The sequence below is a fragment of the Brassica napus genome, chromosome C1 (genome assembly GCF_020379485.1).
Source record: "Brassica napus cultivar Da-Ae chromosome C1, Da-Ae, whole genome shotgun sequence".
In the NCBI taxonomy this organism is placed as follows: domain Eukaryota; kingdom Viridiplantae; phylum Streptophyta; class Magnoliopsida; order Brassicales; family Brassicaceae; genus Brassica; species Brassica napus.
Genome location: NC_063444.1, coordinates 46337321 through 46350528, shown reverse-complemented (window position 1 = coordinate 46350528; position 13208 = coordinate 46337321). Strand labels below are relative to the sequence as shown.

General features: G+C 33.9%; 2 protein-coding genes across 2 annotated transcripts; both read right to left on the bottom strand.

The window, feature by feature from the left end:
• Positions 1–1375: 1375 nt before the first annotated feature.
• On the bottom strand, positions 1376–3110 carry LOC125580296 (F-box/kelch-repeat protein At3g13680-like). The gene has a single exon (XM_048744616.1). It carries the CDS (start codon positions 3108–3110, stop codon positions 1929–1931), a length of 1182 nt encoding a protein of 393 aa, XP_048600573.1. The 3' UTR covers positions 1376–1928.
• Positions 3111–3234: 124 nt separating this feature from the next.
• On the bottom strand, positions 3235–11973 carry LOC111202407 (F-box/kelch-repeat protein At3g13680-like). The gene is made up of 8 exons (XM_048744619.1): positions 9070–11973; positions 8135–8252; positions 7953–8041; positions 7827–7880; positions 6150–6239; positions 5881–6065; positions 5590–5757; positions 3235–4282 (listed from the first exon to the last, which is right to left on the bottom strand). Exons 1-8 carry the CDS (start codon positions 9172–9174, stop codon positions 3235–3237), a joined length of 1857 nt encoding a protein of 618 aa, XP_048600576.1. The 5' UTR covers positions 9175–11973.
• Positions 11974–13208: the final 1235 nt, after the last annotated feature.

Sequence of the window (13208 nt, the reverse complement as noted above, 5' to 3'; positions counted from 1 at the left end):
CAACTTTAAACTCTAAATCATCAACTCTAAACCCTAAACCATGAAACATCAACTCTAAATCCTAAACTCCGAAACATCAACTCTAAACGCTAAACTCTAAACCTTCAAATCGAAACCCTAAAACATCAACTCTAAACCCTAAACGTAAACCTTAAACCCTAAACCCTATATTTTTCTGAAATTCGAACCCTAAACCCTAAAACCCTAAACCTTCAAATCTAAACCCTAAAACATCAACTCTAACGTAAACCCTAAACCCTAAAACCCAAACCTTCAAATCAAAACCCTAAAACATCAACTCTAGGGTTTTATGGTTTAGGATTTAGGATTTAGGATTTAGGGTTTAGAGTTTAGAGTTTAGAGTTGAAGGTTTAGGGTTTAGGATTTAGAGTTGATGTTTTAGGGTTTAGGGTTTAGGGTTTAGAGTTTACTTTTTGGGGTTTAGGGTTTAGTGTTGATAGTTTAAGGTTTAGTGTTGATGGTTTAGGGTTTAGAGTTGAAGTTTAGGGTTTAGGGTTTAGGGTTTAGGGTTTAGAGTTGATGCTTTAGGGTTTAGAGTTGAAGGTTTAGGGTTTAAAGTTGAGGTTTCGAGGTTTAAGGTTTAGAGTTGATGTTTCAGGGTTTTGGGTTCGTATTTCAAAAAAAAAATAGGGTTTAGGATTGATGTTTTAGGGTTTAGGGTTCGTATTTCAAAAAAAGGGTTTAGGATTGATGGTTTAGGGTTTAGAGATGATTTTTTGGGTTTAGGGTTTTAATTTCGAAATAGTATAATTCGAAAAAAAATTAAAAAAATTATTTTTTACTTTTTTAGGTTTTTATTTATTTAAATATTTATTTATTATATATATAAAGAACAAGGGCATAAGAGTCTTTTGCGACTTATTGAAGAATGTATTTTTGAAAATATCCCTTAAGTGGTGGTAAAAATGAAAAATAATAGCATGAAAGTAGTAAACATGTAATTTCCTCTATATTGTATACTTCTCATTAAAATAAATATGAAATTAATTAACAGTCTACAATTATTATTTTTTTTTCTTTTCTTAAGTAAAAGCTAAAGAACTACCAAAAATGAATAAAATATATTTGACAATTAATGATTTTAATAATAAAGATTTGATAACAATTTACTTAGCTTTCATTATTTTTAATGTTATATTATTGAATAAATTACACAATTATATTAACCACATAATAAAAATTTAAATTTTTTCGCATATGTTATAATTTAAATTTTTAAAAACTATTATAAATTATGAAAACTGTTAAAAGTCTCACATTAAAAATTTTATGATCTATAGTTTAAATTTTTGTTATAATAAAAAAAGCTAAAAAAAACATATGAGTAAAAATCACATTTAATAGATATTCATAATAATATATAGGGCTTATGACATGAAATTATTATGGTTGAACATGCAAAATTAGTATTCAACAATTATTAGAATATATATTATTAACATCATATCATTTCTACTATATTTTTTTGTAAATGAAATACATAATACAAGTACGATATCAGACTAGTACAAGTTGTTTTTTACCCGAATTATCCAAAATTAACCGAAAAAACTGGAACCGAACCGTAGCTGAATTGGAACCACAAGTTTATCGGATATTAGTCGGTACCTTATAATTATTATCTGAACCGATCCGAAACCGAAAAGAACCGAACCGGACTCGAACCGAATTTCATAGATAAACGAACGGGTTCCTATATCTTTATAACCGAAAACTGAAAGAACCGAACCGGAAAACCGAACGCGCCCAGGCCTGGTTAAAATTATGACAGTTGAGAAAACCTAGAAATCAAATACCACTCAACATACATACAATTTTGGCTAAAACATAGTCAGGTGATAAATAATAAACGACAACCTAACAATTGTTGAAATTGGAACTGATTAATCATCACCTTCTTTCCATGTTCACGGTTGCAGTTGCAGTTGTGCTGTGCTTGGAACATAAGAGCACACAAGTGGGCGACATAAATCAGAGATCAAAAATCCAAATTTGTTAAGTTTTCCATGATCCAGGGCCTCTCCAACATTCACAGGTTTGTAATATTCATCTTCTCCAATTATGTTAGCTCTTTGGTTGTAATGGGTCTCAGTCCGTGCTTGTCCACCATTGTCCAGATCGACAACCACAGCAACTTTCTTCTCCTCGTCAATGAAGAAACTACCAGCTTGAAAATCAACCCGACAGAAAGAGGTGGTTCTCAAGAACTTGCTCCACGAAACTGCACCCAGATCAATATTACTTGAGACCCAAATCTCCAATGTGTGATCAATCACGCTGCTTTGATGTAATACCGCAAGCTGCTCTTCTCTGACACAAGATAGAGACACAAAGTTGCCTACATCATGAGTTTTAAACGGAAGAGGCAACCGCTTTCCAAATTTTTCTGTTGTAAAATCAAAAGAGATTATCTCCTCAGTTTTATTTCTTCTACCTATCGTCCACCTCTCTTCAGCCAAAAAATAAGTATGACCCTTCAAAGACACGCCGCGTTGATAACTATCTATATTCCAGTCGGGACTGACGTTAAAAACCTTCCACGAACTAGAGCTCAACTCGTATATTTCGTACCCAAAAATCAGGTATTTGTCGACGCTTCCAAATTCACCTTTGGTGTCATACTTGCCAAAAACCCTCAAGATTTTGTAGTTACGGTTCTTGTCATATCCAACAGCATATCTGTCTTCACTTCGGAAAGTGTTTCTTGGTTGGATCCACCTTGTTTGCCCCAAATAAGTATTCCACACCAAAAGTCTCGACCTGTCCTTGGTGACACATAGCAATAAACCTCCACAGTGAAAGAACTGAGTGATTTCTACTTGGTCAAGTATACTGACTTCCTTTATAGATGGATCAACGAAGTCTCCTTCGTTTCCAATTCCTTGGAGATCAAACTTCATCGAACAAACCTTATAATCTTTCAGCATGAACCCAAGAAACTGCTTCCTTCCTGTTGATGCTGACTTACCAAAAACCTGGTTTTTGGATAAATCATTCCACTTTCTGCAAGTGGAACGCACTGCACTTAGGGATGTCAACGGAACCCTAGACAATATCTCTTCTGCCAAATCATCTGGAAGATCAGACATTGTTGTCACTTCTCCACATTTCAACAAACGGCTGCAGTGAAAAAAGGATAAAGATTAGAAAGATCATATACTATACCTTGAGGGAGATAATGAGTATTCAGTCAATCGTTGAAAATGGAACTGATTAATCATCGCCTTCTTTCCAATTACCCGGCTGCACTTGCAGTTGAACTGAGCTTGGAACATAAGAGCACACAAGTGGACGACATAAATCAGAGATCAAAAATCCAAATTTGTTGAGTTTTCCATGATCCAGAGCCTTTCCAACATTCACAGGTTTGAAGTATTCATCTTGTCCAATTATGTTAGCTCTTTGGTTGTAACGGGTCTCAGTCCGTGCTTGTCCACCATTGTCCAGATCGACAACCACAGCAACTTTCTTCTCTTCGTCAATGAAGAAACTCCCAGCTAGAAAATCAACCCGACAGAAAGAGGTGGTTCTCAAGAACTTGCTCCACGAAACTGCACCTAGATCAATCTTACTTGAGACCCAAATCTCCAATGTGTGATCAATCACGCTGCTTTGATGTAATAGCGCAAGCTGCTCTTCTCTGACACAAGATAGAGACACAAATTTGCCTAGATTTTTAATTGGAAGAGGCAAGTGCTCTCCAAATCTCTCTGTTGTAAAATCAAATGAGATTATCTCATCAATTTTATTATTTCTTTTACTCCATCTCTCTTCAGCCAAAAAAAAGGTATGTCCGTTCAAGGACACGCCTCGTTGATAATAATGTATTTTCCTGTCGAGCTTGACATTGAAGACCTTCCACGAATTAGAGCTCAAATCGTATATTTCGTACCCAAAAATCAGGTATTTGTCGACGCTTCCAAATTCACCTTTGGTGTCATACTTGCCAAAAACCCTCAAGATTTTGTAGTTACGGTTCTTATCATATCCAACAGCATATCTGTCTTCACTTCGGAAAGTGTTTGTTGGTTGGATCCACCTTGTTTGCCCCAAATAAGGATTCCACACCAAAAGTCTCGACCTGTCCTTGGTGACAAATAGCAATAAACCTCCACAGTGAAAGATCTGAGTGATTTCTACTTGGTCAAGTATACTTACTTCCTTTATAGATGGATCAACGAAGTCTACTTCGTTTCCAATTCCTTGGAGATCAAACTTCATCGAACCTTTACACACCGTACCTTTAGATTTTCTTCTACCACTCGGGTGAGATAGCTTTCAAGTTCTGACCCGCGGAAGTGAGTCAAATATTTTTGCCAGTTCTGAGGATTCTGCCATAAAGAGACAGGCGAATAGTCATGCATTAGAGCAATTCCAATAGAGAGTTCTCAACAGAAAATTCTCAAATACATTATATATATATATATATATTGTTGAAAACTAAACTTGATTTGGATTAAGCATTATTGGGCTAATCATGTGTTGATCCAAAACTTTAACCCAAATTCTAGAATAATCTTCCACCTCCTTAAGTTAAAAAAATCTAGATATTGTTATAGAAAAATCTAGATAATTAGAATAAAAAATCTAGATATTATGTTAGAATTATCTATATTTAAGATTAAAATATTTGAGATATTTTGTACTATGGGGGCTATAAATACCTCCACTTCTCTTTCATTTTGTATCATCAAGAAATAAACAAAGCTTGTAACAAGTAATAAAAATCTTCTAAGTTATAAAATCTTTCTTCTTCACAAAATTTCTCTCTCTTCAAACACTTAAACACTTTCTCCATCTTTATAAAATTTTTCATTCCAACAAAGTGGTATCAGAGCTACAAGTTCCTTTTAAAGATGGCAAACAATGGTGTTCCCTTCCAAGTTCCATTGCTCATTAAGAGAAACTATGACAATTGGAGTCTTAGGATGATGGCTATCTTAGGAGCACATGATGTGTGGGAGATAGTCGAGAAAGGCTTAGTTGAACCGGAGAATGATGGTGGTTCATCTCAAACACAAAAGGATGTTTTGAGAGATTCAAGGAAGAGAGACAAGAAGGCTCTCTGTCTAATCTATCAAGGATTAGATGAAGATACATTTGAGAAGGTTGCTGGAGCAAAGACATCCAAAGAAACATGGGAGAAGCTTCAGACATCTTACAAGGGAGCGGAACAAGTTAAGAAGGTACGTCTTCAAACTCTAAGAGGAGAATTTGAAGCATTACAAATGAAGGAAGGAGAACTCATCTCAGATTACTTCTCAAGAGTCTTGACGGTTACTAATAACCTAAAAAGAAATGGTGAGAAGTTAGATGATGTGAGAATCATGGAGAAAGTTCTTAGATCATTGGATTCGAAATTCGAACACATTGTTACCGTGATTGAAGAGACAAAAGACTTGGAGATTATGACAATGGAGCAACTTCTTGGATCAATAGCAATAAACCTCCACAGTGAAAGATCTGAGTGATTTCTACTTGGTCAAGTATACTTACTTCCTTTATAGATGGATCAACGAAGTCTACTTCGTTTCCAATTCCTTGGAGATCAAACTTCATCGAACAAACCTTATAATCTTAAGGATGTCAACGGGGTTTTTGGATAAATCATTCCACTTTTTGCAAGTGGAACGCACTGCACTTAAGGATGTCAACGGAACCCTAGACAATATCTCTTCTGCCAAATCATCTGGAAGATCAGACATTGTTGTCACTTCTCCACATTTCAACAAACGGCTGCAGTGAAAAAAGGATAAAGATTAGAAAGATCATATACTATACCTTGAGGGAGATAATGAGTATTCAGTGAGATACAAAAGTAGATTCAGGAACAAAAGAGAGAAGATAATAGAATCAAACCTATCGTCCAACATATAAGTTTCAGCCTTCTCTATGAAACCTATGGCAATCGCAAACCACTGCAGCTCTCCACCAAATACTTCTTTTGCTCTACGGTCCAACCCCAGACCAGCACAAATCTGCACCAGCATTTCTCTCTCGTCCAGCATATTCACAATTTTTTTATTTTCGTCGACATGTTGGGGCTTTATATACGTTCAAGATGAATCAGACTCGCTTAGTGAGCTCTTCCTTAGGAAAAAATATCAAGATCAATTTACACACCGTACCTTTAGATTTTCTTCTACCACTCGGGTGAGATAGCTTTCAAGTTCTGACCCGCGGATGTGAGTCAAATATTTTTGCCAGTTCTGAGGATTCTGCCATAAAGAGACAGGCGAATAGTCATGCATTAGAGCAATTCCAATAGAGAGTTCTCAACATAAAATTCTCAAAATAAATATATATATTATGTATATATAAATATTAATATTTAATTGCAAATATCTCAAAATTATCGGAAACTTAACGAGAATTCGGCCAAAAAAAACCTCAACTTTGCACGAATTGCCAAAAAAAACATGAACTTTTGGGCTGACCAAAAAAACACCAAACTTTCATTGACTTTTGAATTAATTAACAATGTTTTTGCTGACCTGCCAATTTAGCACGCCGTCAACAAATTTATCAGAAATATTTGACGTCGTCATTTTCAAATGAGATGAAACGACGTCGTTTTACATGATTTGAAATTAAAAATATGTAGACCTCTGGATTCGAACCCAGGTTGGTTGGTCAAATGACAAGGTATTTTACCACTGGCCTACTGGCATTTTCAATGTACTTACTAACATATTTACTTTTATTTGGTACATATTAAATATAAAAAATTCTCTAAAAACTTAATAAGATCTTTAAAATTCCAAACAAATAAAGAAGATTTTTATAAAATTAATTTAGAAATTAAAATTAAAAATAAAATTTTATTTTTCTTTTAAAAAAATAAAAACTCTTCCAAAATTTTCTAAAAACTTAAAAAGATCTTTAAAATTCCAAAAAATTGAAAAAATAAAGAATTTTTTTATAAAATTAATTTTGAAATTAAAATAGAAATTTTTTATAAAATTAATTTTGAAATTAAAATAGAAAATAAAATTTTATTTTTTCTTTTCAAAAACACACGAACTTTTCACGAATTGAAAAGAAAAAATCAAATAAATTTTATTTTCTATTTTAATTTCAAAATTAATTTTCTAAAAAATTTCTTTATTTTTTCAATTTTTTGGAATTTTAAAGTTCTTTTTAAGTTTTTAGAAAATTTTGGAAGAGTTTTTATTTTTTATAAAGAAAAATAAAATTTTATTTTTAATTTTAATTTCTAAATTAATTTTATAAAAATCTTCTTTATTTTTTTAATTTTTTTAGAATTTTAAAGATCTTATTAAGTTTTTCGAGAATTTTTTATATTTAATATGTACCAAATAAAAGTAAACATGTTAGTAAAAACATTGAAATTGTCAGTGGCCCAGTGGTAAAATACCTTGTCATTTGACACCCCAACCTGGGTTCGAATCCAGGGGTCTACATATTTTTAATTTCAAATCATGTAAAACGACGTCGTTTCACTTAATGCCAACAATAAACGACGCCAAATATTTCTGTTAAATTTGTTGACGGCGTGCTAAATTTGCAAGTCAGCGAAAACATTGTTATTTAATTCTAAAGTCAATGAAAGTTTGGTGTTTTTTTGGTCAACCCAAAAGTTTATGTTTCTTTTGGCAATTCGTGCAAAGTTGAGGTTTTTTTTGGCCGAATTCTCGAAACTTAACCTAGCTTTAAAATATCTACGGTTAGATACTAGTATTTATATATACATACATGTATTTTGAGAATCCCACAATTAAATATATAATGTTTAGTTCTATGCTCAAGGAGTATGTAAACTTAAGAAGAGAGGCTATACTTACATCCAACCTGCCTAGATTTGGTTTGATTATCTGAACAGCTTCGAAAGGGTATCTCTGCACCAAAATCTCACTTAGTGTCCAACCAACTTGAAGGTGACATATTTATTGTAAAAGTATACAGCCTACCTTCACGCAGATACCAAATCCTATACACAGCTCCTCTGGCAAGAAAGTAGTCTTGGAAGCAGGAGTCACCAGGATGCAAACTTTCCTCTCTAGAGAAACAAACAGAGGCACAACAGATCATTCTATGCACAAGTTCCATACAGTAGAAGAGGCTAGCACGAAAATGAGACGGGAAAAAGTACCAGTCTGGAAAACATGACAGCTCTTCTTGCATTCCTGATGGCAATTCTTCTGCTTGCACTGGCCTTCACTCACTATAACATTTTGCACAAATCGATCTGCCATCCCGCAGTTAAGATACTGTAATATACATAAACAAAAATAGATAAAAGTGCCTCAGGAAGAACAATGAAAAAAAGATACTAAAGGCTATACCATATACTGCTGAGAATTGAAAAAAAAAAACTAAGTATAACTGCCTCAGGAGGAGGCCACAATGGTTTCATAACACAGAATGTTACTTTGGCAATGGCAAAAGATGCTGAAGACTAGCATATGCTACTGGCAATTGAAAAAAAAAAAACTAAATTAGAGTGAAAACAAGAGCCGGTGACGAGCTAATCTAGCAAGGACCTAATATGCACAACATAGAGTGTAGTAGAAACTGGACAACCGAAAGAAAGTTCAAAACATAAGCCAAGCAAATCAAAAGACACAATTCAGGTTCGTAAGACAAAAAAATTTAAAACCCACATGGCCAGGCCAGCCAGAGACGGAAGCCACGTAAATCCAGACCAAAACAAATCCAAACACGCAGTTCTGTGTTGACGTACAACAAGTAAATAATTGTATGCACTAAACTGAAAGTGAGAAACTCTACGCAACGTGTATATATAAGAGCATGATTATCCCTAGAATCCATCAGGGTCTCTTAATCATTTGTTTAATAATAAATGTGTGTTAAAAACTTTAGTTAAGAGACACCTAAATTTGTGTCCTCCATTGCAAGTTTCTTAAGTAAGGGTTCTTAAAAAAAAATTATTAAACATTATTTTATAAAACTTGAGATGGAAGAAAGAGCTTGAAATAGAACTTGTGTTTAGATAAATAATTTAAATCGTTTGATCTTGTGTTTAGATAAAGAACTTGAGATAGAAGAAATAAGAAAGAACTTAACATGAAACGTTTGGTGAAATAAGAAGAAATCCGTGAGTACGTGACACGGATGCTCCCAATACTTGTGTGTTGCAAGAGAGTCCAATCCTGAAACAAACAACAACATGAATCAATAATCAGAAGCAAGCACAAGAACGAGAATCAAGAAACAGAACAACAAGAATCGAGTGCTTCAGCGCTAGAACACAAAAACAAAAAGAAAAAAAAAACTCATTATTTTTACAAAATCTGCAGACGCTGGAAGGAGAAACAATCACAGTAGCTTACACTTTTCGCCGGTACTGAAGATCAAGTTTACTTCCCATTATGACCTGCACGTTCACATTCATCAACCACTGTCCTCATTATCCTAATTCCACAAACATGAAGTCTAAAAAAAGAACCACTAACCGGTTTTGACCATGGATTAAGCTTCCATAACGAGGTCCTGATAATCAAAAGTGACACATTCAGTAAACAATATTCACACTAAAGTCTTGAAATGTAAATCCTCAAGCTAGAATCTATCACCAATATCACAACTTGGAGTAACCTCAAGTACTTAAACCTCAGTCTAACTCATTTGCATGCCAAACATAGCACTTATTATCCACCTGAGCTCAATCACCAATCAATCAACTCCAAGAATCTCAGAATCCTCAGCCAGAAACAGAGTCATGTGACTAGTGAGATTAAACGGCGCCGTAAGCCACCGTCCAGGCGGCACATTAAGCTGTCCACCGCTGCTTCCCCCATGCTTCGAGATCTCCACAACCGCTCTCTCAAACGCCTCGGTGTCAACCGTGAGTCCGTGACCCCATCGCCGACACCTCCAAAGTCCTTCAAATCGAACACCACCGGTCTCAAGCGAGGAAAACAGAGAGAGGAGAAGATCTACGAGGGAAACAGAAGGATCTACAATCGATGAAGAAGAAAGTCGATCAATTCCAGTCGAGAGAGAGATGTGGAGAGAAGAAGGCAAACTCCTTCCTGTGAGACACGTGTCTCTAAGAAACGTTTCTTTTTGTCGCTAATTAAGAGACGTTTTTTCTAATAACAGCTATTTTTGATTTATTTTTAATGACAATTAACCTAAGAGACACTCCTAAGATCTCCCGATAATGATGGTCTAACTTTATCAGTCGGAAAGAAGCAAAACCAAGAAGAGATGTGCATGGATCAGACCAAAGATAAAAGGGGTGTGCATGGATCAGATCAAAAGGCAATAACACTATAGATCCACCCAGGAACCAAGCCAATTAAAGACGCAATAATCGGTGAAACAAACAAACATGATTCGGTGAAAACGATGAAGGGAAGAATCTGGTACCAGTAGAGGCTAGAAGGAGATCAATGAATCTACCTACGCGCTGAAACGTTTGAAGGTATGTTTAATTGTTCTTTGGTAGAGATTTGTTTCCTTCTTAAAAGTATTTTTTTCTATTGGTTATTTGTTCGGGATGCCCATAAAAGCCCACTCCTAAGGGCATTGGTATCGGTGGGACTCAACCCACAAGCCCTTAGTATTTTTTAATAAGGTTATATGTTAAGGGACTTGAGATATGGACATTGAAAAATTTGGTGGTCCCTTAGGTTATTATTTAATTAATTTATTATTTTAATAATGAATAACATATAAAAAGAAGTTTTAAATAAAACATATAAAAGAGAAGTTTAACATTAAAATTGAAATCTTAAGAAAATTACAACGTTGAAAAAATAATAATATCAAACATCATAATAAAAAAAACACACACAAACATTTATTCCAATACAAATAGAAACTTATAAATTATATGTTATGTGTAAGATGTCCAAATTTAGCCCATATATTTTCAATCAAATCATTTTTTAAATGTTCATGGACTTGTCTATTCCGAACGCTCGTTCGACGATCAATTGTACTCACGATAGGTGAAGGCATATTGACGGAAAATGTAGCCACCTCTTCTCTTTCTTCAAATTCATGAACGTTGTCCTCAGTTCCTGATGATCGTTCATCTTCGACAATCATATTATGGAGTATGATACATGCTCTCATAATATTTCCTATTTTTTTATCCCATATATTAGATGGATTTCTAACAACGGCAAACCTAGCTTGTAGGACTCCGAAGGCACGCTCGACATCTTTTCGCATAGCTTCTTGGGTTTGAGCAAATAATGAATGCTTCTGACCTTGTGGTAGTCGGATAGATTGAATAAAAGTAGCCCATTTCGGATAAATACCATCCGTGAGATAATATGTCAAATGGTATGGATTACCATTAACATAGAAGTTAACTTGTGGCGCTATTCCGTTAATAATGTCATCAAAAACGGGTGATCGATCGAGAATATTAAGATCGTTCATAGTACCTGGAGCTCAAAAAAACGCGTGCCATATCCAGAGGTCATATGAAGCTACCGCCTCTAAGACAATCGTTGGTTTTCCGGTTCCTCCTGAATACATTCCTTTCCAAGCCGTGGGGCAATTCTTCCACTCCCAATGCATACAGTCGATGCTTCCAATCATCCCTGGAAACCCACGTTGTTCTCCAATATATAGTAGTCTTTGCAGATCCTCCGGTATGTGACGTCTTAGGTATTCATCGCCAAACAAATTGATTATTCCCGCGGCAAAATTGTGCAAACTTCTTCGAGCTGTTGTTTCACCAATTCGGACATATTCGTCAACTGTGTCAGACCCACCACCATACGCCAATTGACGAATTGCTGCGGTACATTTTTGGAGCGGAGTTAGACTTGATCGTCCGGTTGCATCTACTCTGGGTTGAAAATACTCAACTTCTGTAGAGAGACGATGCACAATACGCAAGAATAATGCCTTGTTTTATTATCAAGAAACATTATTTAAAACAATATCGAAAATCTAAAAAAAGAAACTAACTAACTAACTAATTTGTTTTTGATTAAAATATTTTATATTAGTATGTTTTATAAGACTTTTTAAATCTAAATTAAATATTATATATTAAAATTTTCAATATTTGAAGTTGGTTCGGGGTATTCGCTTTGACTATTCCTTATACTAAGCCGTTCATGAACACAATATTTCATATGATTTTAATATTAAATATTTATTTTATGTAATATATAGTTGTTTCTTCATCACTATTATATATATATTACAAAAAATACAAAATACATTCTGTTTTATTAGTTATATTTTAAGACCTAATAAAATCACTTTAAGATAAAACATAACATACCATAAGATATTATAGAGCTCTAATAATTGACCACTTTCTTAAAAAACATTTTGACCATAACACGGAATTTGATGTTTTGGTGTTCAATTTTTTTATATATCTTCAATAACAACACCATTTCTTATTATTTTTATTTTTTATATTTCTAACATATTAATTATTTTAGTTGACTAATTACATTTTATCACATTAATTTTTTTTAGAAAACATTAAAATCACAGTATATTGTTTTTTTATTACAATTTGATATAACTGATAATTGATTATATTATTAATTAATTAGAAATAAAATAATATTTTTAATGTGAAAATACAAATATAAAATAAAAATAGTATGATATTTATTTGAACTAAGTTTAAATTAATTAATAGTATTAACATAACTATAAGTAAATGAAAAATAATAAAATACATTAGTTTAATATTTGGTGTGATGAATTTTGTATAATAAAACACCAAATTTAGTGAAATAATATAATTTTTGGAGTTCTATTCAGGAGCGGAGGCACGTGAGAGGTGAGTGGACATGTGCCCCATGCTATTTTGTCTTTTTCCCTCAGAAATTAGTACTAATTTTACATTAGTGCTTTTAATTTGAATATTCTTTACTATATGAGTCTCATAATATAAGCTTTCCCCATACTATATAAGGTTTTGGATCCGTCCATGGATCTATTAGAGATGAAATCACACCAAATTTAGTGTTTTGGAATGGATCTTGGAAAATGATGCTATGTATAAGCCCCTTTTTCCCCAAAAATATGATGCTATATATGTGCTTGGTCGTTCACTACAAGAAAACAGCGGTATTCTGACGGACATTCTGACGGAAAATGAAATCCTCGGAATATCCCGAAGAATTTCCGAGGAAATTCCGAGGAAACAAAAAAATTGGTTTCCTCGGAATATACCGACGAAATTCCGAGGAAATACTAATCCGTCGGAATAT